This window comes from Exophiala bonariae, assembly GCF_035927105.1.
Source record: "Exophiala bonariae strain CCFEE 5792 chromosome Unknown scaffold_1, whole genome shotgun sequence".
In the NCBI taxonomy this organism is placed as follows: domain Eukaryota; kingdom Fungi; phylum Ascomycota; class Eurotiomycetes; order Chaetothyriales; family Herpotrichiellaceae; genus Exophiala; species Exophiala bonariae.
This window is the reverse complement of record NW_027042476.1, coordinates 2461866-2488592: the sequence shown is the minus strand read 5'-3', so window position 1 is coordinate 2488592 and position 26727 is coordinate 2461866. Positions and strand designations below refer to the sequence as shown.

General features: G+C 49.6%; 10 protein-coding genes across 10 annotated transcripts; 5 read left to right on the top strand and 5 right to left on the bottom strand.

Moving 5' to 3' along the window:
• Positions 1-956: 956 nt before the first annotated feature.
• LTR84_000876 (uncharacterized protein) lies at positions 957-1367 on the top strand (the record flags this gene model as incomplete). Its single annotated transcript, XM_064844505.1, has 1 exon — positions 957-1367. One exon carries the CDS (start codon positions 957-959, stop codon positions 1365-1367), a length of 411 nt encoding a protein of 136 aa, XP_064712365.1.
• An 806-nt stretch (positions 1368-2173) lies between these two features.
• On the bottom strand, positions 2174-6361 carry LTR84_000875 (uncharacterized protein; the record flags this gene model as incomplete). Its single annotated transcript, XM_064844504.1, has 1 exon — positions 2174-6361. The coding sequence occupies one exon, from the start codon at positions 6359-6361 to the stop codon at positions 2174-2176; it is 4188 nt and encodes a 1395-aa protein (XP_064712364.1).
• Positions 6362-7066: 705 nt separating this feature from the next.
• On the top strand, positions 7067-8457 carry LTR84_000874 (uncharacterized protein; the record flags this gene model as incomplete). Its single annotated transcript, XM_064844503.1, has 2 exons — positions 7067-7373; positions 7493-8457. 2 exons carry the CDS (start codon positions 7067-7069, stop codon positions 8455-8457), a joined length of 1272 nt encoding a protein of 423 aa, XP_064712363.1.
• Positions 8458-8684: 227 nt separating this feature from the next.
• On the bottom strand, positions 8685-9761 carry LTR84_000873 (uncharacterized protein; the record flags this gene model as incomplete). The annotated part of the gene is made up of 1 exon (XM_064844502.1): positions 8685-9761. The coding sequence occupies one exon, from the start codon at positions 9759-9761 to the stop codon at positions 8685-8687; it is 1077 nt and encodes a 358-aa protein (XP_064712362.1).
• A 340-nt stretch (positions 9762-10101) lies between these two features.
• On the top strand, positions 10102-11499 carry LTR84_000872 (uncharacterized protein; the record flags this gene model as incomplete). Its single annotated transcript, XM_064844501.1, has 1 exon — positions 10102-11499. The coding sequence occupies one exon, from the start codon at positions 10102-10104 to the stop codon at positions 11497-11499; it is 1398 nt and encodes a 465-aa protein (XP_064712361.1).
• Positions 11500-11622: 123 nt separating this feature from the next.
• Positions 11623-12720, bottom strand: LTR84_000871 (uncharacterized protein; the record flags this gene model as incomplete). Its single annotated transcript, XM_064844500.1, has 1 exon — positions 11623-12720. One exon carries the CDS (start codon positions 12718-12720, stop codon positions 11623-11625), a length of 1098 nt encoding a protein of 365 aa, XP_064712360.1.
• Positions 12721-14530: 1810 nt separating this feature from the next.
• LTR84_000870 (uncharacterized protein) lies at positions 14531-15550 on the bottom strand (the record flags this gene model as incomplete). The annotated part of the gene is made up of 1 exon (XM_064844499.1): positions 14531-15550. The coding sequence occupies one exon, from the start codon at positions 15548-15550 to the stop codon at positions 14531-14533; it is 1020 nt and encodes a 339-aa protein (XP_064712359.1).
• Positions 15551-16548: 998 nt separating this feature from the next.
• Positions 16549-18870, top strand: LTR84_000869 (uncharacterized protein; the record flags this gene model as incomplete). The annotated part of the gene is made up of 2 exons (XM_064844498.1): positions 16549-16659; positions 16711-18870. 2 exons carry the CDS (start codon positions 16549-16551, stop codon positions 18868-18870), a joined length of 2271 nt encoding a protein of 756 aa, XP_064712358.1.
• Positions 18871-19455: 585 nt separating this feature from the next.
• LTR84_000868 (uncharacterized protein) lies at positions 19456-21216 on the top strand (the record flags this gene model as incomplete). The annotated part of the gene is made up of 1 exon (XM_064844497.1): positions 19456-21216. The coding sequence occupies one exon, from the start codon at positions 19456-19458 to the stop codon at positions 21214-21216; it is 1761 nt and encodes a 586-aa protein (XP_064712357.1).
• A 782-nt stretch (positions 21217-21998) lies between these two features.
• Positions 21999-22352, bottom strand: LTR84_000867 (uncharacterized protein; the record flags this gene model as incomplete). The annotated part of the gene is made up of 1 exon (XM_064844496.1): positions 21999-22352. The coding sequence occupies one exon, from the start codon at positions 22350-22352 to the stop codon at positions 21999-22001; it is 354 nt and encodes a 117-aa protein (XP_064712356.1).
• Positions 22353-26727: the final 4375 nt, after the last annotated feature.

The following is a 26727-nucleotide window of genomic DNA, read 5'->3' as shown; positions in this document are numbered from 1 at the left end:
TTAAGCTTAATAAGAAAGTGCCTTCTCGCCCACCACAGCCATATCAACCGTATCACCGACCACAGGACGTCAGTTACGCGAAGTCCGACCGATTTGTCGCTTCGTCTGGGTTTCGGCTGGGAAAAGGCTTTTGTGGACATTTTAGTAAGTTCTCGAAGGGGAATCATGAACTGAACCCAAACTGTGACGTGGTCAAGGTGTTCCAGCCAGCACCGCAGGGTGTTCGGCGACACCAGGGGTCTCGTTATCTACAGCACCTATAACAGTATCCCACAGGTCAAGGTGGACGAACAGAGGACCAAGATTTATATTCACTGATAAGAGGTATAATCACACCTAGATCTCCGAGATCTCATTCCACAGCGCGTATGATAGTATAATATCCCAAAAAGAGCTCCTGAGCATTCATAAGGCGCAACTCAACACCATCATTCCTGTCGAGTAACACAGCCATCGGTGACAGTGTCGCTTCAGTTCCGGAAGCATCAAAACTGGTTCCTAGACTGCCTTGAGCGATGTTCGTTCGATATCTCATACGAGTCCGTGACAAAAGGCAGCCTTATATTGCCCAAACACCCATGAAATCACGAAACGTTGCACGAGAGATGGCTTGAGCTTCACTCAGTGAATCCATCTCTACGTTGGCGGATAATGGGTAGACTGTGTGCAACGGATCGGCGCTTGTCAGACTCTTTGGTGAATATATGTAACCAAAAAGAGTCTGGAGTTCTAGCGAATACGCGATATCCGTACAGTAGCTAGCTGACAACCCCTCTGTAGTTGCTTAGAGCTCGAGCGCATTTCTCCGTCACGACTTCAAGCACGACATCCATGCGTATAAAGAGGACCACAAGTCCAAAAAAGGAGACCATCAGTGACTTGCAAAACTCCTTGAACTAGACAAGATTTGCTTCAACTGTCGGAAAAAAGGTCGCCCACGGCACAGCAGTACCACCATGTCCCAGCGCCAGCTCATCAACCCAGCGGGCGTCCGCCCTCCGCACCCGATCTACTCGCACGTGCAAACAACACCACTCTCACCCACGACCACATTAGTTACCATAGCGGGCCAGATCGGCGTGCCTCCAGACTCCGCCAGCGCAGCAGCGACCTTCGGCGAGCAAGTTGAAATCGCGCTGGAGAATCTGAAGAAATGCCTTGCGGCCGCAGGAGCGACGCCGGCGGATATCATCAAGGTCACGCACTATATCGTCAACTTGGACCCAAAGGATAAATCAAGACTCGCGGCGTATACGCAGTTTATTGGGGATCATCGTCCGCCGAGTACCGTGGTGGGTGTTGCGGCGTTGGCATGGCCGGAGTTGTTGTATGAAGTTGATGCCATGGCGATTGTCCATCAGAAGTGATTCCGAATGTGTTCAAGCTGGCCGGTTGCTATGCACGTGGGCTTGATGACGGGACAAGTCATAATTACTTGGTTACAGTAAGGAGGGACGAATTGTTGGTTTTGGAGGATTGAGTGCCATTTCCCATTTCTATACCTTTCACAACCCCAATAACTAGTAAACACCAGAGATCACTGGTGATAAACACTGCACCCACGCATTCAATAAGAGGTGTCTACTGCGAAGCTCCCTATCCTCGGCTCGAGAATGATCGATCTACTATAGGTTATGGCTGTAAATCTTGTTCTATGTAGAGCTGGAATCTTTCGAGGCGTGCTCCAGTTGGAGAGAACACAGCTCTAGGACGGTGGCGGTGGATTCTATCAAAAGTAACAATATCTGTAGAGACCAGTGAAAACCTCGTAAGTCCTCTGGGAACCAAGGAGTGTGATCATCCGCGATACTCCATACTGAATAGTTTGTCCCAATTTCTAGTACTTGGCGCAGGCTTCGCAGGCGAGGGAGCAGCGCTTGAGGCAGTAGGTGTAGTAGAGGAGTATTTCGAGGGACTCGCTAGAGGGGTTTTGCGCTTCAGTGGAGATAGTGAAGATGCCCGTGAGTCGGTCTGAACATTTGAAGAAAAGTTTGGTGCACGCTTCTTTAGCCCGGATGGTCCAGTATTGGGACTGGACAAGATGGAGGGAGACTTCTGGGGAAGCAATCCCGCGAAATGTCCACTAGCAGAAATATTGCTACCAGCAGCCTGTCGACAAATATGGTTCGCGTCAGCCATCTCTTCACCACAGGGAGGATATTTCGGTCCCTTTTCATGGACCGAGCAGGAGATCGCGCCTCACCACTTCAAAGACATGGGCATCCTCCCTGTCTGTTTGGCCTGTCTCAGAAGGCTGCTGTACCAAGCTGGGTGGTACCGTGGCTCCAGAAGCTGATGCTGTAGCATTCACTCCTGACGTGGGTGATCCAATTCCTTTGTCCTTGCTAATGCTCTGGCTTCTGCGTACCATAATGTTGTTGCCATCCCGCTCTGCATCTGTATCACTGACGATAGGTGCCAAAGGAGCTTGCATATCCTTGCTATTATTTCCCTCTCCGCGCTTGCGGGTCAGATCAACGCTTTTCTTACTTCCGGAACTCGAGCGGCGGGAATCAAGGCTTTTGGTCAGCGTCTTTGTAACAAGCGTGGTATTAGCGGTTCCAGATCCAGACGCCCCAGGTTGCTCTTTCCGTCCCATATGACCTTTCACCTCAACGTTACTAGCGGAAACGGTCGACTTTCCAAGCGATGGGGTTCCAGGAGCGCCCAATTTTTCTTCTACTGCATCAATCATGTACCATCTCAATCCATCGGAGAGCTCGAAGGGATTCTCGTCATCCATGGAACGTAAAGAACCTGCATCACTCGCTTCAGCCATTGCAGAGCCACGCATGGATCGGGAGAGGTCGACAAGACGGTCTTCGACTTTAGTAATGCGTGCAAGCAACCAATCCCGGGCTTGAAGCTTGTGTGCGTCTTGTTCACGAAGGAAGTAGTGTGGCGCACCAACATTGAAAGCGGCCCAGGGTCGAGTAGCTTGATTGCGAGTGGGAAGGAATAAAGCGAGATCACCTTCCTTGAACGAGCGATAAGCAATCTTATCATGTGCTTCGGCTTGAATTCGATGGGTCCGTTCACGATAACCACGGGAGTCCTTTTGATATTTCTTAGCAAGAGTCTCGACATCTTTATAGCGTTTGGTAATCAGATCAACGGTTGTATCGACGTCAAGACGCTGCAAGGCCGTCACAAACGACTGATATTTGTTGTTCTCATTAGTGACATCTGTATCAGACATCCAATATAAAGTGTCAAGGTCGGATGGGTCAGAATAGTGCTGTGGAGGTACAGAGCCTGATATTGTTCGTCTCATGCTTGAGGATCCCTCACCAGCACCTAGGATCGTTGACGCATTGACCTTGGAAGCTCGTTGAATGACCAACGAATCATCCTGTCGAGAAACAGAATATCCAAATTGCTCGAGCATACGGATAATACGATCATGGTGATGGAAAAGACGTTCAGACAATTGTTTGGCTTTCTCACCACGTTTGTCGAGGTGTTTCTTGAGCGTCTGTTGACTTTGATTCGCTGTGTTGAGTTCACGATTTAGATTCTCAACCTCGTGTTTCAATCTTTGTATCGAGCTCTCGTCGCCTGCTTTGCTTTCCATCATTTCAGCCACCTTTTGTTCTTCTGACTGTAGTTGCTGTCTGAGAGCGTCCGATCCTGTCTCCCCAGCAGCGAACTTTTCTCGGAGATTATGCATCTCTGCTCGTTCAGTAGCAAGTTCAGATCGCAATGCAGACATTCTGCTTCTTTCTTGATCAAGATTCTCCCGAGTCTCACTAGCTCGTGTCTCTGCCGCCGACAGTCGAGATGTCAATGACTTGATTTGGGATTCGCCGTGGAATACTTTCTCTTCCAAAGCCTTATTCTCTGCAGTTGCGAGCTGCAAAGAGTCATCCAGCCCTCTTGCATGAATAGCCGCACCTTCCGACAGTATCTCAAGAGCATTCACTAGACGACGCAGGTCTTCTGGTGCCGATCCAGCGGGTGAAAGATTTGAATGGACTGCTTGCAATATACCGATATAGTCTTGTTGACGGTCCTCCATTGTCCTGATTTGATTCGCTAATGTGACATTCTGGCCCTGGGCGGCGGTTCTTTCCTCCTTGACTTGGTGGATTTGACGTTCAAGGTTGGCAATCTTGTCACGCTGCAACGAGATATCCTTCTGGGAAGCCTCAAATTTGCGTAGATGTTGAGCCTGTTCTTCAGAATGTGCTTTCCTCAACTGGTCCAATTCGTTGCGCAAATTAGCAATTGTCTGGTCTTGCTCGTTGCGTAGATGGTCTCTTGATTCATTAAGACGATCAAGCTCATCTTCCGCTTCCTCCATTTTGACTTTCAACCTGTGAACTTCATCATCTAGAAGCTGTCTTTCATCCTCAAACTCCTGCTTTTGGGACTCGAAATTGGCCATCAGATCCCTCTTAACCGATTCTGCCTCCTGCATCTTGTCTCGACTCTCAGTGCTTGATCTGCGTTCGGCATGAGCCTCATCTTGAAGTTTCTGGATTTGACCTTCTAAAGATAGGATTTTTTGAACCAACATTTTGTCGTCTTGGGTGTTCGACATTCTTCTGTTGGACATCGATGATCTTCGCGAGAGGTCGCTCTGTCTATTGAATGGATTTGGTGAAGGAGTCTGTCGTTCAAAATCTGCTGCACTTCCGGGCACAAAGATACCACTGGCAGGTCGGCTAAGTTGGCTTTGTCGATGCAATAGATCTTCCAGCTTTCGGACTCTGCTGTCAGAAGCTCTAAGCTTTTCTTCCAATCGGTTTTTCTCATCTTGTAGACCTCGAACCTCGTCCCCGTGCTGAAGGGTAGCACTTTGAGAAAGATCATGCACACTCCCATTCTTGAATGGCTTTGGTTTTTGTTTGCGGACCGCAGCGTCTAGATCTTTCAGCCGCTGAGTAATGGCTTGCACAGCATCATCAATTTGTAATGCCCGGAGATCATCGATCCACGCAAAAATCTCGTCCCGATTGACAAAAGGCCAAGAATTTCGGGGAGATGAGGCCTTCAGGTCGATCAAAGCGTCTTTAGCATTCAGATCATCACTGAGAAAGTCGCTGTGTGCAGTGGTCCACTTCTTCCTACGTCGTTGCTCTTCTTCTGTTTGATGTAGCAGATCATCATGAAGTCCATCGACCTCGATCCGCATTTTCTCCGTCCACTCGGTCCTTCTTGTTGCCTCTATCAGAGTATCACCATAAACAAGGGGTAATTGGAAAACTCGATTGAGGGTCTGCCAATTATCCAGATCAGTGAAGTCTAGGTTCGTGATCCGAGGCTGCAATTCCTGGAGCCGTGATTGAAGACGTGAGATATTCTGCAAAGTATGGTACCACTCGGCAGAAGCATTATTTCTTGCTTCCGATGTTGCTAGAGATGCCTGGACAATCTCCTCCACAACACCTTGTAATGCAGGAAGAAGCTCTTGAGTGTGAACTGCAGCCTTCCTCGATGCGGTAATGACAGACTTTTGACTGTCCGTCATTTGCAAAACATCATCCATATCGGATTGGATGCGGTTTGCTATTGTCTCTGCTTCTTCCAACAAAGCATTCGTATCAATATCGGGTATTTGTGGATCCTGGCCTTGAGCTCCTTCTGCATCTTCCTTGAGAGCTGCCATACTCGAATGCAACTCGCGGAGATCCTTTTGAAACTGGGTCGAGCTTTGTTCAACCTTTGCAGCGGCAAACTGCAAGCCGTCATGATCAATTAAATCAAACAAGGTACCAATGGGAGTACTGGTTCGATTGGTATCTGATTCGACCGATCGACGGAGGATGCGAGCAACATCTTCCCTCACCGGCAATTCTCTCAAAAGTTCTGCACTACCCTGCCAATCTCGAAGTACCTCCCGATGTTCCTGTATGTACCCTTCAGCCCATTGTTTGGTCTCTTGGAATTTCTGATGCAAGCTAGTTATGTGGTTCCGTAAATTGTCAAGAGCGACCTTCATAGACCGCGCAATAACCGTTGCTTCATCAGCACCGACCTCGAGGTTCTCGACACCAGCTCTTGCTATATCGAAGGCATCAACGGCCCAAGATTGTCTAGACTTGAATAACTCATGCCATGCAGCAAGGCTGGTCTCATCGGCAAGGGATGAAGGAGGCTCTTGTAGGGTCTCGAGGTTCGGCTTCGACTTAAACGGGGGTTTAGAGTTGGAGCCTAGGAATTCTTTGTCGTATACAAAGACTTCAGATTCGTTTGCTAAGGTTTTGACAATCTTCCCCCTCGCAGTCATGAGAATTTGACGGTTGATCGGAATCGCAGCGTTGGCCTCGATCCATGATCGTAGGGTGTCGACACGCGAGGCTGGGTCATTGTATGGTAGGGCCGCCCCAGTGTGGGAGACGTAAACTCGTAAAGCCATGTCTGTCACACTTGTTGCTCCATGGACCACCCGTTACACACCGGGCTTGTCGGGGAAATGAAGACGGACGGGTGGCTTATCCGTCGCCGTTGGCAGTAGCAGCCTGCGATATGAATTATGGAGTCATGTCAAGCGATGCATGGCATGTCATGGCAAAGGATCGGCGTGGCTGTAAGCAGTGGTGTCTGGCAAAGGCATGTGCAGCATGACACTTTCGCGAACTGCAGCGCGTGCCTGGATGGCCCAAAATCAGGCTGACCAATCAGAGATGGAATGTGTGACGGGTCGAATCAACATTTACCGGCCCGGGAGAACAAAGCCACCGTTCCGGGCCCCGAGTCGGATTAATTGGTTGCGGCGCACGTGATGACTTGGCGGTTCCCCGCAATATCATATCCAGATCCAACCAAATGCAATGCAACCTTGTCAGATATCAACGGGTTCGGCGGAGAAGCGCGAGAAAGTATTTCCCTTTGAACCCAAGAAGGTTATCTTTCTCCCGGTATCTTGTCACTGGGCGTGGGGAGTGAAAGTTTGAGATAATTCATCAATCCCCATTGGCATATAACACCAGGGTGAGTCTAGGACCTACACCCACTCACATCTTCATGCATCGTCTTTGCTAACAGCCTCGGTTTGCTAAAGGAGACTTTTGTCAAGGGGAATCAGGAGAAGGCTTTTCACAGACGGCAGGATCATCACATCATGAAGAATCCAAATCTTTATGAGAGGCCTACGTTCTTCTGGAAATGGCGAACATTGGAAGACTGGAAGATGGCCACTTCATTCACAAAGGCCAACTACACGAACATCATAATGCTCTTGGTGTTCATCTTCATCGCTATCCGACAAGTCAAGGCCAAGCAGAAAGAAGCCGCCAAACACGGCTATGAACACCGATATATCAAACGGGATGAGTTCCCAACCGTGGAGGAACAGCCCGACTTCGAATGGGAGAAGACTGAACCCATAAAGTTGCGACCGTTCAAGCCAAAGTACCATTTGACCATGGGTAAGTGCATCTGGTCCCCACGTGGCTGATGAACTGCTTGAGTTCTGTCTATTTTGTGGCTTTAAATGTTGACTGCGTTCATGCTTCGTTCAATCTTGAAGTGGAATCTGACTCTTCAGCACTTGAAAACCTCATCCCGTCAGAACTGCTTCAGATGGACAAGACATATCGAGATCGGATTGCCCTTCGACGCGACACAATGGCCAAACACGGCACGCATGTGGTAGCCGTCAATGATGACTATATCATCCGACCCGCCGTGGTTGAGCACTATGAGTTTCTCATGGGCACGTACTTGCCACTCCGCTTTCCCAAAATGTTCAAACTACACGAAACCGACTATGAGATGGGCAAGACCTTCATGCTGGAAAATCTGGTCACAGGCGCAATCTTCCCCGCCAATGTATCTGCATCCACACCAACGACACGCCTACTAGAGACTCTAGGGCGCACGATCGATGAGGACTTCTTATTTCTCCACGCCGAGGAGGACGAGGAACAAGACGACAGCAAATCATCAACACCTTCGGAAAAGCCAAACCCCAAGGACGACGACAAGAAATACATCCTTCAAGCCTACGTAGTATGCTGCCCGTCAGGCTTCGACCCGGCAGAGAAGCTCGGCAAACGCCTGTCTGCAATCCACACACCAGTACCCGGCTACGAAGCCAAGATCTCGGGGTCCATGGACCGGTTCTTTGCCCGCCTCGAGGTCGGCAAATACGTCAAACGAGCCAACTGGAGCATCCAGACACACGACAACCTGTACGCAGCAGGCCCGGGCACGAACCATGCGCACGAAGGCGATGTCGTCGAGGAGATGGCGGATGAAGAGCTCGACCTCGATAAGACTTTTATGCGCTGTGAGCGTCAGACTTTGCATCGGTTGCCGAAGTCGAAGGGGTTGGTGTTTGCTTTCAAGACTTATTTGTATCCGATCCGGGAGATCAAGGAGGTTGATGGGCTGGGAGAGGAGCTTGCGCAGGCGGTGGATGGGTTGAAGGAGGGGAGTGTCCCTGCTATGCATTTCTACAAAAGGGGGGCTGTCTGGGGTGAGGCTGTTAAGAAATACTTGAGAAGCTAAGGTTGAGACGATCGTCACCTTTTTGTTCATGACGATACACGGGATTGGGAACGCAAGCACATAATATGAGGAGCGGGTTATAATGAAATTCGTCCAAACATGCAATCATGTATCTACTTATTGAGACCAGAATCTCTAGTCGTCTACGTATTGGCGTAGGTTTCCCGAGTGTCCCTGAGTCGTGGATGTTGTCCGATCAGCGTACTGTCACTCCCATGTATTGTTATCTACCTTAACCTCTCAAGGGCCTTGATCAGATCTGCCGTGACCCCCATGGCAGTGACCTCACCACCAGCACCAGCACCCTGTATCACCAAGGGGTTGGCAACATAGCGTTTCGTATAGAAGCACATGAGGTTATCGCTCCCCTTCAAGCTAGCAATTGGCGACCCTTGATCGACGAACTCCAAGCCTACCTTGACCTTCTCAGCAGCCACATCCACAGAGCCTACATACCGAACCACTTTCCCTTGTTTGGCCGCCTGGTCCTTATACGCCTCCATCTCACCATCAAACTCTGGTAACCGCTGCATAAACTCACTAGAATCCTTTGCCGAAGCCAGTGCTTCCGGAATCAGACTCTGAACAGGAAATGTGTCAGGAGCTTGGACTTTGAGACCAGCCAAGCGAGCGAGGATGGTGAGTTTTCTCGCGACATCCATGCCATTAAGATCGTCTCTTGGGTCGGGCTCAGTATACCCGGCATCTTTAGCCTGGGCAACAATCTCAGACCATTTACCCTTCCCAGAGCCATCGGCTGGTGCAAATGAATTGAACAAGAAGCTCATAGTACCCGAGAAGACACCCTCAATGCGTGTGACTTGATCGCCTGTCGCGATTAGATCTTTCAAGGTCGAAATTACTGGAAGGCCTGCGCCGACACTGGACTCGTGGTAGATCAGTGCCTTGCCATTAGAGGAATCGACCGCGGAAAAGATATCATTCCATAGTTTGAGGTTACTTGAGAAAGCTTTCTTGTTGGGTGTAACAATACTGACGCCAGCACTCAAGAATGACGGGTATGAATCTGCTACATCTTGACTGGAGGTGTTATCGACGAGAATGGTCTTGCCTGGAGCAGAAGACAGATAGCTGGACAGTTCGGATAGGGAGAGAAGTTTCGAGGAAGAGGATTGGAGGTCAGATGCATTGACGGCGCTGTAGGATGAGTTGTAGAGTTGTTTGGTTGACCGTGAGACAAAGATCAAGCTAGGTCGCAGGGTGGAGGGGAGGTTAGCGACTTGAGAAAGGAAGGCTTGCCCAACACCGCCAACACCAATGACTGCGAGATAAAGATTGGACATCGTCTGTATGATTGAGGTGATGTTATAAGTGGTTGAAAATTACCTAGATACTTGTCTCTTGGGCGCGACAAACAAAAAGAATCGACCTGCGAAAGAACGCGGGGTTATTTTGAGAGGGGATCAAAGTGTGGATAGTGGAAGTGGCATGCAGGAACAAATGCAGGAAGGGACCCTGACCGATGACGTAATCCAGGGATATTTCAGCCTCGTGGGCCGGAGCTCCGTATTCAACTCCCGACTATACTCACTACTCTCTGCCACAGACCAGATTAATCAACAGTATGCGACAGACTCAGTCTCGATCTATATCTCTCTCCAGAACAATTATACTTCATCAACCATGCCCAAGTCCCAACGAACATCATCTCGCCCGGCACATCACGCCAATGGTACTGCTACGTCATTCATCAACCCTTGGCCGTCAGCAGGACTGCCGACATGGACCGAAGTCTTCCAAAGTTCATTTCCATTTGGATGGTACAACAAAGCCTCATTGCACAGTCATCGGAGGGCGCGAAAGATCAAAGTCGTCAAGCCAGACTGGGGTCACCCTAAACAAGTACAAGCTCAGCCTGGAGAATCCAGTGGTAAATCCAAACCACAGTCTTTTACTGCCACTTGGCTTGGACATGCTGGTGCACTAGTCGAGATCCCTCCGATACAACAACCAGACGAGGATGGCGGGAGCACCACTCTCAGCGGCGAATCCAAGTCGAAAAGCACTTATCTGCTTTTCGACCCTATTTTCTCCACGCGCGCCGGCCCAACCCAATATCAAGGGGTTGCGCGCTTCAAAGAACCGCCCTGTCAAATTGCAGATCTACCCGGTTGCGATGCCGTCTTCATCTCCCACAGTCACTACGACCATCTTGATGTATCTTCTGTCAAAGCTGTATTTAAACGCTTCCCCAACGCAAGATATTTCGTCCCACTGGGAATCAAGTCTTGGATATTGGCCACCATCAAGATTTCCAAAGATCAAGTCATCGAACTCGACTGGTGGCAAGACCGAGAACTCCAACTATCTGACTTGGAACTTCCTGCTTCTGGCGAGTGCTCGGGTATTCAGGAAGTGCAGCAACGGGGGAGTAACGACACCACAGACAACAAGATCACGCTGAAAGTCTCCTGTGTTCCCGCTCAGCACAATTCCGGCCGTAGTCCCGCTGACCAAGGAAGCACACTATGGTGCGGATGGGTGATCGAGTGCTTCTGGCAGCCTTCACAAGGGCTATCAGAGATTAAAACGGAATCACCACGCACGCGTATAGGCTCAATCTACCACGCAGGCGACACCGGTTACCGACGACACTCCAATCCAAACTCACCGATCTGTCCCATATTTGAGACCATCGGTTCACGCTTCGGGCCCCTCGACCTCTGCTTCCTCCCGATCTGGCGCGGCGGCAGTCTAGGATTCATCTCGTATATGGGCCTGCGTCTCTCACATCATGACATACCGGCTGCACTGCATGCGTCGCCCACCGATGCGGCCGACATGCATCTCGCGGTCAAGGCGAGGAATACGGTTGGGGTGCATTTCGGGACGTTCGTTGGGAGTGAGAATGAAACGGTCGAGGCAGTAGTGGAATTTGCGGATGCTTGTGATGCTCGGAGTATAGGTTGGCTGGATGACAACAAGGGAGGAGAGGAAGAGAAGATTGTATCCGCAGAGGATGACAAGGGCTGGGCCGGGGTGCTTGATATTGGCGAGAGTTTCGTCGTGGATCTTTTATAAATTCGTTTGGTCTATTCAGCGTCCCATGAGGTCATGATCATGGGGGGTATTATACAGTGATGAAAATGCTCGCTCGCGCGCTTTCTCCTGTGGAAAGAAACATAATAATATACATTCAACAACTCACTGTTGCGAAAACCCAGGCAGGCCGGTCTGCCCACCAATCTCATTCCAGAAATGGGCATAATCAACACCTTTAGCAGTGAGAAGCTTCTTCAACTCTCTCATCGCCTCCGCCTGCCTCCCTTTCGTAAACCCACCGGGTCGTGACGTCTCATACTGGACCATCTCGATCCAGCGAAAGAAGACATCCTCGGCCCCCAGGTCGGTCAGTTTGCTGCGGAAATTCTCGAGCACCGAGTCCTGCGCAGCCTCCTGCGCCGTTATCACAGGTTCCTCGTGAACGCGCCACGCCAGCCACTGTTTCTGGTAGTAGACGAGAGCCAGGTCCTGGAGATCCTGGATCTTGACGGTGCCGCTCTCCACCAACCGATGTGCGTCCAGCATGGCCTTGAAATCGAGGTCCCAGTCCTTGTCCAGAAGCAGATACCCCGTCTTTGCGATGTAGGGCTTCCGCATTGCACTGTCGACCTTGACGCGGATGGTCAATTCTTCATCCACCTGCCAAGTCTTGACCTTGTCCGGCACTTCCTCCACAAGCAACGGTGTGTCCCATTTCCTCCCTCGCCGTACCACAATCTCCGTGTCTTGAAAGCCAAGTTTTCGCCGCCATTCCACCGGTCCCACAAACCGCAGTGACTGGCTTCCGAAGATGAATTCTCGTGGCCAGCTCCCGATGATGACGAAGATGAAGTAGTCCACCATCAACAGCATCGTCCTAGTGGTGACGACGTTCATTAATTCCCCGGCGTTTGCCTGCGTCGTGTCGACCTTGTAAGATGTTTCATATCCAAATATGGTGATTATTTGTTCTAGATAGGCTGGCGCAGCGTAATATATCCGCAGACAGAGACCTAGTGTGATAATGAGGTTCATGATGATAGGGACGACGAAGACTCGCTTTTTCATGGTAGGCTCCGTACGGTCGATATGGACGAGGTAGAAGTGGTCCGTGGGCAAAGTTGCGAGAAATGGGCGGAGGGTAGTTGGTGCATATTGAAATGGTGTGGGAGGCGTCGAGGTTGATGGGGGTAGTGGTTGCTGAGCTGCTTTTGAAGAGCCTGCAGGCTTTGCCGTTCGTTTCCCAGCAGTACGAGCCATTATTCTAGTTGCCTTGAATGGAAAATTATGGTAGTCTCAGAGCCCGGTGATTCCCAGTCCAGAATTCAGAGTGTGTATTTACGTTTCAAGAGATGACATCGATCCCGATATTCGAGTCATACACATCACGTGAATCATCGTGCTCGAGTCAGCATGGCATGGGTTTTATCGGCGGACTTTGGACTCTAACTATCTTGATACGAAGGAAGGCAACTCTGTTGGCGTCGAATATCGCGGAGTAAGATTAATAGTTGCTCATGTGCAAAGTCCCTGGGGCGACGAGAGAAATTTCAAAATGATGAAATCACAAGTCTTGTTGAGAGGGCGATGCATGGAGAAGAGTCGTTGACACCCTCGCGGTGGAAAAAAGGACTGTGTGTTGCTACAGGAGACTACCTACAACTCGCGCTGCACCGCTAAAGAGACAAGAATGCAAGTAAGTATAGCACGATTTATAGGTACTCTGGTCGATCATGTTGCGATAGGCGTTGTCTTGAATCTGTCAAGCTGCTAAACTTCCCCCTGACTTGCACATTTTATAAGGCTGACTCAGATAACAATGGCGGAGCTATACACATGGCTCCAGAAGGACTTTTAAGGCGTTATCAACTGCCGCCATCACATGAAGCTAACGTAAACAGGATGCATTACTGGGCAATCTCCTTTTATCTTTGCGGTTCTGTCAGTATTGGTCCTGCTCGGTCTCCTATTAGTCGGGTGTGCCTGCTGGAGAAGTTATTGGAAGGTGGGAACATATTGTTTCCTCAGATACGGCGTTGTTGGTGGGAAAGGAAAAAAGGCAAAGGTCTGCCTAAGGACGAGGGTGGCCTTTTCAATGCCGATGTGTCCGAGAAAGATCACGTCAGTGCAGATGCTCCGGGGGTCATCATGAATTGCAGTTTTCGAGCACGTTTACGATGGTGTTAAGAATTAAAATGACAGATTGCTAATTCTCAGGTTCGTGGTGGATGGAACAGATTGTTCGAAGTATCGTGGTTACTGACAGACCACAATCTCAAATGACATCTTTCGTTGAGCTGTGGAACTCCGGTCGAGGAAGAGTAACCTACATTGAGGAGGATGGATGAAAGCAGCCTCACAATGAGGATCAGAAGGGCTACTGGTGAGTGGAAAGGGAAAAAAATTCAAAAGAAACAAAAACTCCTCCAATTCTCACCCCCCACCGGCGGGGTTCGAACTGGGGAGAAATCCCGATTGGGATTTTTTGTTGATAATAATAGTAGGGGAAGGGGAACGGTGGAAGGTACTAGGAGCCTCCTGTACGCCCTCGATAGCTTCTTAAGAATAAGAAGGGGGAGAGAGGAGAGAGAGAGGTGAGGCGGAGGGAGAACCAGTCGAAACTGATTGAGCCATCGAGGGCGAGGACTGTGACCTGTCCTAATGGAGACTCTAAGTATTGCACTCAATTGAGTGACAAGAACTCAGCATTGCAAAAATATATAGCTTCAATTATTTGCTTAGTCGCCTGTTAGGGAGTGAATGCGGACCTAGGCTTGCTCGTGAAGCTCAGTACTCGGCAATGCTATGATTCACCACAAGGCTGATAAGGTTTGACAAGGCTACCGGATGCCTTGCACCAAGTGGAGGACATTGATGAGCCGATATTATTCTTCGCTCCGTGAGGAGAAATTGTGGGGACATCTAGTTGAGTAATAGGTTTAAGAACAGAGCGTCCAGCTTGATCTGCAATCCCATAGGTGCCTTTAAGAACCCACCGTATCTCTCATCAGCTCGACTCTTCTCAATACTCTCATCGTGCTGCCATCAATCAAGACAAAACCATGAAACTTCATATGCTACATTCATCGAAATCGCGCGGCCGCGTAATAAATGGACTTCGCTTGCCATTTGCGGTGGAACTGTGTGGTGCGACCTGTGCCTGTTCGACATGACTCGTCTCTCCCTCCAACTTAGCCATCCAATCTGGGACTGTTTCACTTTTTCTTCGCGCTGTCATTGGAGCCGAAGCCTGGGTATCCGATCTCGAAATGGAGGTGTCGACAAAAGACTCCACATCTGCCAGGGCATTGCTCAGTGTTCTCTGGCTAGACTGAACCAGATCCACCAAACGACCAAGGACTGCGAACTCGAGTTTCAGTTTGACACTGTAAATGACACTCTTGAAGGCGCGCTCCATGGCACGTAGTGCTTTATATTCCATGGCCAGCAGTGCGATGTCCATGAGGATAATGACGATGTTGATTGTCAACAGTTCCCACATGACACGACGTGTGCCCTCGCGTTGGATCATGCGGAGGAGCTGCACCGTTTTCCACAGGTAGATCCCTGAGATTATGAACTCTTGGACCGTGAATCCTGTCATTTGGATTTTCTCCATATAGAACAAGGCATGGGTAAAGGAAGCCTTGTGGGAGCCATACGCAGTACCATATTGGATGATGGTTGTTCCACAGTGAAACACAATGGCATCAATAATTATCATCCACTTGACACCTTTGAGGATCTTCGCATCGGTCAAGATGAGTCCAAGGCGAGAGTAGAGCACGAATGCCTGTCCTGTGATGAGCATAGTCCACCCGATAGAGCTGAAGAGCATCGACGCCCAAAAGACCAGGAGGTGGAAGTATTCGAGTAAGAAGCCAAGGCAATATGGGATCACACCAATAGATGCGATGACCAGGGAGAAGAAGTATAGACCTCGCCATTGGCGGAAGCTAGTGAGGACCAGGACCAGGAGTTCTACGCAGTTATAGAATGATAAAGTGACACAGACCACAACGATGATGGCTTCGGCGTCCCATCCCACTGTTGGAGAGAAACCTTGGGTGTGAGTTGTGCTGATTGACATTGTCGAAGCTCTCGTGCTGTCATCATTGAGAACTATTCAGTGATTGACGAGCAACGTGTACCCTTATCCAGGATACCTGAAGATGTCAATAGTGCATCTCCAGATTGAACCCTTATGATATAATGTACAAATGAGGTGCAGTAACAAGATAAGCGAACATCCTTGAAGTCGATAGCTCTGGGGATTTTGTGGGGATTGCCGAAGTCGAAGCGGGATGGTCATACTTAATGTACAACTATGACGAGCCGTGCAGGCAGTTCTCGAAGTCGAACACGAGCGCCTCGGCTTCAGGTTGCTCAGTTAGACGGGAAGAAGGGTGGCACTGGTATCGGCATGGTGCCCCCGTTGTCATCCTCCGGTAGGCTCCCGCCCTTCAAAAGCAGGGCTGCGGAAACGGCTTCCTACCTTGAAAGTCTTGGAATTGGCGATATTTCCAATGAGGTGATAAAGTATTACCCCGTTAATACACCGTGTCTTAGGACCTTGCAAATGTACGCCTTGCTGGAGTACACAGCCGCTTCACTTGAATGAAAAGCGTGCTAAAATAAATGTATGTGGTAAAGATTCAGTATGATCATACCAAAGTAGGCACTCACTTGTCTCAAATGACCATGCATGAATTCCCGAGTTAACCAGAAAGGCCCTGGAGTAAGGTGAAAAACCAGGCTGCTTGGCGACTACTCAGCACCACTTCATTTGTACAATTTCCGTCGACTGCCTGTTCTTTGTGCAAACGCAAACCTGAAGATCAGAGATACTTAGTAGGTACCCCCTTTTGTCTCGGTTCATTTTCACTCCCAACGCCCGTGCCACTCGGCGAACGCGCCCAAGTCCCCATGAAGTTGGACTTACGTAAGCAGTTGTTTACCTGCGCCAAGTCCGAACTCTTTGCCCAGTTGCGAACGTAAACAGTCCAGTTGATGCGACAGGGTTGATACTGCGTCTTTACGCCACCCAGAGTCGTCGCAGTATCAGTGCCTCAGTACCATACGACAATCATGAGCTCACCTGCCAACAAGAGACCGCGGTTTTCGACGTCTCGGAACTCTTTATCCGGTCGCAAAAGCCTGCAAGGTGGTCAATCTGCCCTGCCTCGACCTTCTTCTGCTGTAAGTTGAATCATGAGAACGATCACTACCATATCTGATTGCATAATGTAGGCAGGCACGCACCGACAGACCACCCAACCACAGTATGATTTTATTACTGGTGGTGCATCCGAAAGCCAAGCGCAACCACTAAGACAGTCGAAGTTCAGACAATCCTCAGTATCTAAGCCAGACCATACGCAGGATGAGAACTTAAGAGCCAGAATCAACTCTCTTGAGTACGAACTCAAGAATCTGCAGCAAGAAAGGAGCCTCCTGATACTACAACATGACAAAGAACTTCAAGAACAACAAGCGAGAGCAGAGGCCGACTTCAAAAAGTGTCAAAATGCCGAAAGTGCTGCGCAAAAGGCGATTCAAAGGCATGAGGCATTAGCACGAGAACTACGTAAGGCGCAGGACGAGAAAGTCAACGACAAGGCCATATTAGAGCGAAAGCTGAGAGATCTGCAGGATCAAAATTCGGCTCTTAAAGATGACTCGGAGGACTCGCAAGCGCGCTTGTCTGATCAAGAAAGGCACTACAAATACCAGTTGAATGACCTTGAAGCAAAACGCTTTGCTCTCCAAGAAATTGTGGATACTGTGAGACAAGAACTCGAAGAGTTGAGCCAGCACTTCGAATTGACACAAACCCGGCTTTCCGAACGTGACGCCCAGGTCGAAAAACTGGAAGCCGACCTTCTAGCCTCAAGGTCTCAATCCGCTGATAGCGGTGCATTGAATGTCCTACAGACACAGCTTTCAGAACAAGTTGGACATATCCGTCAACTTGAAACAACAAACAGAGAACAGCTTACGGAGCTTAGAAAGCTGCGTGAAGCACACAGAAGCGTTCAAGTTGTCGAAGAGCAAAAGCATGGCTTGGAAATCGAACTTCAAGTGCTGAAGGATGTCCAACGCCAACTTGGCGAAGCTCAAATACAGCGGGAAATATTGGAAGATGAGAAGCGTACTTGGACAAGTTTATTAGAGCGTGATGGGCAGGAGAGTGAATTTGACTCCCCAGAAGCAGTCGTCAAAGCTCTAATTCAGCTGCGAATTGAGTTCGCCTCTGTCACTGATCGAGTTGGGAACGTGGAATCCGAATTGAGTGAGAAAGATGAAATTATCAAGACTCTGGATGTTGAGAGAACATCTCTCAAGACAGAACTTGATCGAATGAAAGCTAGTCAACCCTCTCGAGAAGATGCCGGTCATGATCACAAGGCATACAAGAGGCTCGAGCGACAACGGGCGCTGGCCATTAAAGAAATCGAATATCTACGCGCACAACTCAAGACGTTTGATACAGAGGAAACAATTTTGATGGATAACCAGAATTTTGATGCACAACGATCCGAACAGGTGAAACAGCTGGAGACATTGGTGGATCAATACAAATCGGAAATTCATACACTGCACACAGATTTGTCGAAGCTGGAGTCCGCACCTCAGGAGGAACCTCGAGGCACAAAGAGACTTGCGGAATCTCAGGATCCTGAACCTGAGAACAACCAGCAAATTGGACCATTACTGCGCAAGAACAAAAACCTTCAGGTCGCACTTCAGAAGACTGCTCAGCAAGCACAGCTACTGGCAACTGAATTGCAGGCCAGTAAAACGCAACTCAAAGCTCTACGCGAGAGCAGCAAGACCAGAGTCCTTGAATTACGAGACAACCCTACTGCAAATTCCGAAGTCGTTAAGATGTCAACATTGCGGACATTGAAAGCCGAAAATACGCAACTCTTGGCGCAACTACGGGGCGAAGACTTACAAGGCGTGAAAGTAGTCCCTGTTAGTACCGCGGACGCCCTCAAGTTGGACCTCAAAGACATGGAGATGGTTGTGGCCGAGAAGGAGAAGAGAATGAGAAGACAACGCGAGATTTGGGGACAGAAAGCAAGCGAATTCCGTGATGTTATCGCGAGCGTACTCGGATACAAGGTCAACTTTTTGCCCAATGGCAAGGCCAAAGTATCGAGTATGTACTATGGCCGGAGCCATGAGGCAAATGAGGACAGCGATGAAGAAGACGAAAATTACATTATTTTCGACGGAGACAACGGAACCATGAAAATAAGCGGAGGGCCTGATGGTGCCTTTGGAGCTGATATCAAAGATCTGGTGAACTTCTGGGTGAAGGAGAAGAAACAAATTCCCTGCTTTCTGGCGGCCATGACATTGGAATTCTACGAGAAGCTTTCAGCAGGACGGTCTGGTGATTGATGATGTTTGAGTACAGATGTCTGGACGTTGAATGGTATATTAGCAACGAAATAATACAGGGAGCATGGTCCCACTGGCATGAGCAAGAGAGGTTGAACCTCGGCATGCTTCAAATTGATGCCCTCAACCACATATGATTCTGTGAGAGCACGTGCGACCGTTTCATGCCAAGAACCGTCTAATCCTCAAAGAGCATCGCGCCCTTTGTTAGCGTGTTAGGATCCTCCTTTCCAGCCTCTTCCGTGTCCAAATGGGTGATGGTCGGCAGTTAGGCCAACTCCCCCGGCCTTTGATGGCGTTTGATCGCCCCTTTGCTGCTGACATGCTTAACATTCAAGTTCCCCTCTTCCACTATCCCTCATATTACAGGCGATAAGCCGTCATGCTGTTTCTGGTAGTCGCTTTCTCCTCTACAACTCTGACGTTCAGGTCTAACAGTGATGCCCACCCTTTATCCGTACTTGTCACTGCTTTCTATGGATTCGTTGCTTGAATGTGCCCTAAGCTCCTTGGTCTTCGGGTCCCATCGATGAAACATCGTACCGACAATGAAGGTTCCGAGAGCCACATTCTTTAGCCTCAGCCATGCCAAGGCAGTTCTTATTCGTCAATAAGGATGCCGACAGTTCATCTCTGACCCGTAGCACATCCCTCGAGCAATCCTCCATCAATTCCTATGTTCAGCGTGGCCGTCGGCATAGAAGATCCGGCAATAACGCCGGTCGTTCCGGCAATCGAGCAAGAAGGGTTGGGGGGCCAAGCAAACGTGCGGCAGAAGAGGAAGCTGTCATCGTCGATACCCCTAGCACATCAGCCTCGTCTGAATCTCCGACCCTAGAGGGGCGTGTGCCTGAAAAGCTTTTGAAAGGCAAGCAATTGGACATACCTTCAAGACCCCACTCGAGAGCACAGACAGTGACTCCTCCAAGTGTCAAGGAGAGACCATCCAAGGCACAAAAACCACGATCAAAGTCTACCTCGGCATCGTCTCCCAAGGCCGAAGAGGAAAAAGGGACAATTTTATTGCTTAATTCGAGGATCAACTCCCCCCAAGATATAACTCAGGTCATCGGGTCCTCGTTAGATCCATTTGGTCAGTCGGTGGTCAAGCTTGACCCTCATGTTGCCAAGCTTTGTCGCTATTTTGCCGAAAGCTATCATCCAAGTGTCTGGAATGCCGAGCGATGGGGTTCAGCCGATGGAGCTTACACACACCTCCCTTCTGCAAAAGTTGTCATTCAGCGGGCAATGCAAAGTGAAGTGGAAATGAATGCCATGCTTGCCGCCATGGCTGCGAGGATCGAGAATGTTGACGGCATTCCCAATCAGGGCACAAACAAATACATGGGAAATGCTCTTGTCGCTGTTCGACGGCGCTTCAGCTCTGCATCCAAAGACCAACTACTACTTATTATGTTTCATCTTTATGCAGGTGAGGCATATAGGCAGAATTATCAGGCGGCCAAAATTCACATGAGAGCTGCCAAGGCTATCTTTGCTTCCTGGGGTGGTCTGAGTCAAATCCCTGATCCAGCTATAAGGGAGCTTTTCATCATTGGTGATCTTCATGTGTCCGCGGTCTTGTTGGAGCCTCCTGAGCTGCCTTGTGACTATGATCCTGGGCCGTATTGGAGTACCACGCCTTTGGCACTACAACTTGGCCCTGAGCAAGAACTGAACGATATAGCGCCAGCATTACACGGACTGACAGCAGATGGATACCTACCGGACGATCTAAAAGGGATCATACATGAAATCAGAGAATGCGCTTGGGTGCTGCGATATGGAACAGTGGAACCATCTCCTGCGTCAAAGCATGCCGTCAAGTGGCTGCAATGGCGGAGTGCCGCAATAAGATGTAAACTTTTGAGTATAAGCTTCTCGGACGCAAGCTTGGAAGCCGTCCGAGTGACCCTCCTACTCTGGGTTCTGATCACGACGGTGTTGTTGGGACTCAGATTGTTGGGACACCGCCTAGCCCCGAAATTACAATCACTCTTAAGGACAGCAAAAAATCCTTATCATCAATGGAAAGGTAGGATGGATATCCAGATATGGGTTATAACCGTTGGCGCCATGTGTGCCGGCACCGACTCGGAAGAGGAGAGCTGGTTCGTGGGCAAGCTCTTTGAACTTGGCCTGCCTGAAAACGTCCAGCTCTTCCGAGAAATGCAAGGACCAGAAGCCACCACGGCAAGCGTTCTCCAAAATTTCCAAGAAAAATTCTTTTACTACGAGAAAATCCAGAGGCCGAGGTTGGAACGGTTAGCAACGCTCATTACTGTTAACAAGTCCTCCACAAATCAGACAACCGATCCGGTAAGGTACATCACTCCCCCTACTTGACGGCACTGGGGAATGACGGTCGCAGGTTGGTGGCGGCAGCGGCTGGAACGAAAATCGGATTCCATATGAATCTGATCCACGATATCCATTGATCTCGGGCTGGGAAAATTATTGAACGACAGAGCCCTACGATGCTGCCAAATCAAGTACGGAGTACGGTTTGGACAAGTCGAGTTTTGAAGTATCTTGATTGGTCCGAACAATTCGCAATATCTACGCGAGCATAATTCGCTGTGAACATGACTACACGAGCTCTATCCATTGACAATGGCTCGGCGTCCACAGGATTCAATTTCACACGACCTATCTACGAACCAATCGAATGAGCAGAGTATGCTTGAGGGGATATGGTATAAAACATCTATGGAAAGGGAGATATTCCACTGTCAAGAGATATACTCGGCATATATTTAGGTATGATCAGTCGGACAAAGGGCTCCGTCTCACATATCGGGGAAGGAATTCCTAGCCCTATGTAATTGAATGGAAGGCTTTATTCTGTTTGTCTACGTGTACACAAGCATACGCAACGTTTATCGCGCGGTGGCAGTTGGGACCTGCATTCCATGCCTTTACATCGTGTCCCTTTTTCGCCTTCATCAAGGGCAATTGTGAAAGAAGCATTATTGTAAATACTCGCCTCCTGTCCCGTCTAGGAAGCAGGAAGGTCAGCACAGGCGCAAAGCAAGCAGCACAGCATCCGGTGACAAGCGAACCTACATAGCAAGATACCTGGCAGCCAGTTTGCTGCCTCGCTACAAGACTACCTGCCTGGCAATCAATTATGCACGTCGTTCAAAGTTAATGGGTGAGGAAGGTACAGTCCACCTTAAAACGACCTCAGCGCGCAAACCATCTATCTCTTCCCTCCAGTCGCTGTCTTTGATCTCCAACTTGCACTTCGCGTCCTCTTCCAGCGACCGAATGACCTCGGTATAATACAATTCCCTGAAGCCCTCGTCCTCAAAACTATACGACATGTTATCCGACGGGCGTGGCGAGAGGCAGAAATGCACGGCGCAGTGGTAGTCGGGCGCCATGACGTCGTCGTCGGTGTGTTGGCCGCGGCTGGTCGACAGCGTCACGAAGATTCGGTAGAACGAGGATTTCAAAGACAGGGCCGGCCCAGAGCCCATGGGTTCTCTGGCAACATGCCAACAAGTATCGAATGTGAACCCGGCAGCATCAAGGAGTACTTTGACATGCGACGGCCCGCATCACCCTCATTTTACAGCTCTAATTTAAAACCTAGTCGGCCTCGTCATCGAATAGTCAACCACGACTACGACGACTTGTTCTCACAACGTAGTCGGCTTCGTCACCTCAATTGGACTCGTCAGGATCTACTAGACAGGTTGGGCACCGTCGAGTTTTGTGAAATCCCCTATGATTTAACAAGGGTGTACAAGCTGTCATGCGAACAAGGTCTGGATTCAGCTGAAGTGATATTCGATTGAACCCTGTGATGTGCGCCTCGTGGTGTCCATATGTACGTGGCCATGGCCTTTTGACCTCAGCGGCGGCTCCCTGGACTCGCAGAGGCCGATTAAGTCATGTCGGAAAAGGACGTCGCCTAAATGCGTCCACCTTTCTCTGTGGTGGCCATTTTGCATTCTTGGGTTGATCGCTTCACGCCGTGAGAAATCGTCGAGGGCAATAATGGGCCTGGTAACCTTGAGATAGGTCCATGCCGCTTTTAACTAGGCTAATCCGGTACACTGTACCACGACTTTGGGGAGGCAATAATGTTGAATGTCATGTACCGTAAGGCTTTACATACATGTGATCAGGCTATGGTTCCGCCACGCTTGACCTTCTGTAGTCTGGTTGCTGTTACTCGTAGGTCGAAGCTTGAAACGCCCGTACATCGTGCAGGGGGACACGCAAACAAACAAGAGTACACAGTAGAACACAAGACGGAGGAATTGTACGAATCTAGACAAACGAAAATCATCATCACCACCCAAGTCAAGTCAAGGTGTCCACCAATCCTGGTCGAGAGTCGAGACCTCTGTGCTCCGAGAACAAGGACAATCAAGATTTAATCCTGTTTCCTGTGTCAGTTTGGTGGGTGTGGAGAAGACAAACACTCTTCGTCACACGAGAACCTTGCACTGCGATGGAGAGAGGAAGATGCAGACTGAAGCTTGATCTCGCATTTCGTCGTCGTTTGATAGACCATGCAAGGCAAAAAGTCCACGTATGGCGATGGATCAGCATTCAGTGAGACAAAATTGCCCATTGTTATTACCTACGAATGTAACGATAATGCAGTGTAGTGGTGGATGCGGGAAAGCAAACGAGATCAGCCTGATTTGCGAAGATTACGACGCTGGATCATCCTGGTCGTGGATCGTGGAGTGTCAATTTCGTAGGGGGGTTGCACGTGCTTTGTGCTTTGTGCCTGGTGGCTCTTGATTCTTGAGGCCTGTCCGTGGCATCCAGAGGGGAGAGGGGGAATGGACAAGTGGATGGAGGGAGCAACGCACAAAAACTGGAACCCTGAATTTGGGTCACGCTGATGTGCCCAGCCGGAGTGGAAGAGCATTGTTCCTTCGCACAATGGCTTGGTCCACAGTATGTACAAGTGCTATGTGCACCTAGGGATATCATCTTCAATACTTCATACTGTAGTAACTCACCTCTAGACTCTTGAGGACGAAATTCATGACTTCCATGATCACGAATGGATGGTCCATCATTACCGGATCGGCCTCTTCAACGTGATTCGACTCGACAATGGCCATGCGGCATTGTCTTGGTCATGAAAGATCATATTGCGCGATCAATAGTAATGGCAATTGCTCGGAGCCTAGCATCGTTTGTCGAACTACAATACAATGCGATTTGTCATGGACTCATGGTAAACCCTATAGCTCGTGTCGAAATACTCCGCTGCTTCGACGAAAGCTGTTGCCCTCCATCCAATGCTGATGATCAATGGTCAACTGCTCTACCACACCGACATGGGCCCTTGTTGACGCTGATTGCCGACTCTGAGATGTGGCTCGAGACTTTCTCTCTGTTTGATTTTCCTCTCCCGATCCTTAAATGCCTCATACCAAGGCCATAGATGGAAACTATTCACCAGTCAGATTCGTGTCTATCTCGTATTCAACCTGTGCTCAGAAATGCTCGACAGCTTGTTCTCGAAACTTTATCAAAGCAAACCATGTTCATGTGCTGGCGTTTGATCCGGTGAGTGGACCAACCATCCGGATTTTTCACCAAATTCTTAATTCAATCCCGGGTAAGGTGTCCTTCGGCCTCTGAGAAGTGTGGTCCTGAGTATATGCAAGGACGACAGGGCTGTCTTGCAGGCGGGTCCTCGACACGACGGCTTGGTATTGATTACGGATGCGGACATGCTGGTGTGAATGTCGGGACTTTTCAGCCATCTATGTCAACTGGTTCCGCTGAGTATACTCCACGGATCCCTTGATCATAGGACAAGGCATGGCTTCCACTCCGATGCAGCGAATGGTGTGGTCGCGATAGCTGTCAATTCTCCGGGCGCATGGCCATTATCGATAGCTTCATGCATGCACTACGGGTGGAGGTCTCTGGGAGTCAAAAATTCAGTCGGGAACAGTTATGACTGGATGGCGACGATTTGGCGGAGCCCAACGGCCATGGGGATACTCCTCATGCAGTTGGCTAGCCAAAGGTTTTCAGACGTCCGTGATAGAGACTGCGATAGAGACTGCTGGCGAGATGCTGCATAGTCCAAAACTCTGTTTGCGCAACGGCTGTGAATGGTCAGTTGGGTGACTCAACGGCTTCCCTTTCCGGGTCGCGACGAAAACTTGTTTGCTGCAAGGCAAAAGCGTTCATTGAATTGCCGATACCTCGTACAGGATATCCTGATCATGATAAAGAATACGCAAGTTCGAATAAGCCCTAGCTCTCCACCCAACACTTGGTATCCAGTAGGAATATATTCGTTCCTGACCTGACACTTGGCGCATTTTGAGAAGTTCGTGGTCATGCAGGAGTGTCAAAGCACGGGAATTTCATTCGATGGTCAAGTCCGTTCCTGCATATCCGCTGTGCCGTCTGCGGTTGCCCAGGCACCAGGCTTTTCAGTCCGGGTGTGGGAAGGAGGGCCGAGGGACCCCTCGGCCCAGTTTGAATACCGGGACTTGGAAGCCTGAAGGGGCGTAACTAACTGCCCGGGGGAAAAACCCACAGGCGACCATGGAATGTTCCTTGAAGGATCCCTCCAAAATTCATTGCAATGCCACTGACAATTTACTCACCAGATTTGCAGCATCTAACAATATTGGTACTTGGGCAAGAACTGGCAGGCATGATTATGTCTCGTGCAAAAGAGAGAAAAGATTTCGGATGTAACTGGATGCTGATGTGTGGCGCACTGGAGTGCAGTCAGAAGTGAAATGTGTCAGTCTCATGATTCATGAAATCATGCTGTCAACAAGCAGATCCATCCGAACTGGGCAGCATCCAATAACCATTGCAGCGTTGGACCGGCATGTTTTGCAAAGACAACATGAAGATGGTTTGATCCGTATTGATTATTGGATATTCGGAATGTCTCGACCTTGATCCTTGAGAAGAGAGGTAAGTTTCGTTTGTTATTCTGCGAAGATCTGAGACCATCGACAAGGTTGACCCAATCCGCTGAGGAGCGCAAAGATAAAGTTTGCTGCGTCGCGTGGCATTTACTCGGGAGGTTGGTAAACAATAGATTCAGACGGCTACGTATTGGCTACAGTGGGAGTTTATCACACGGCAGCAAAGGAAAAAGGCCTGTGGTTGAAGTGCATTTTTCAGACTGATTGTGCGGATATGCAGGCTCATCCCAAGTGCCAGAGCTGGGCAACCGACTCGGGCTTCTTGGCTCCCAGTTGCCCCTACGAGTATGAATCAGGTCGTCACCCAAAGTGAACCGACGACCGTCTCCAGGCAGTCAGTGTCAAACAGCCCAACTCCCAGCCTCCCAGCTCCTGGCCCTGACAAGTTTGACAGTTTGTCGTGTGAGTTTTCTCCTTTGGTGGCAGATTGGAAGCCACGATCGAGGACGCCAGTTGACGTAGGCGAGAGGAATAAGCTCGAGTTAGCGCCAGGTACGCGAGCACGACAACCACTGCCATTCGTCAAGCGCCTGGAAATTGGCAGAGCTTCACTGGAGCAAGGTCGTTTCACTTTGGGGGATTCAAAGCCTAAAGCGCCTGGGGCTAGCTTAACCAGGTAAGTCCGACAGGGGCGGCCTGGGGCGGTCCCACGCCCTGACCAGCCTAATCCTCCGAGGGTGATCCCCGGGCGACTCTGGCAATTGGGCCCTTGTTGTTCTGGGTGCTCCATGCAGTCTGCAGACTGCAGCACTGCTGGCTCCGCTCGGCCCCCATTGTTCTCTTCCTGCACCTGCACTGCATTTTGTCTTTTGCTCTCCTTTCACTTCTTCCCATCAAAACTCGTGTTCACGATCCACCGTCCACCATCCGTCAGGACTATATTGATCACAGACGTCTCTCTTGACCGTCGTCCGCT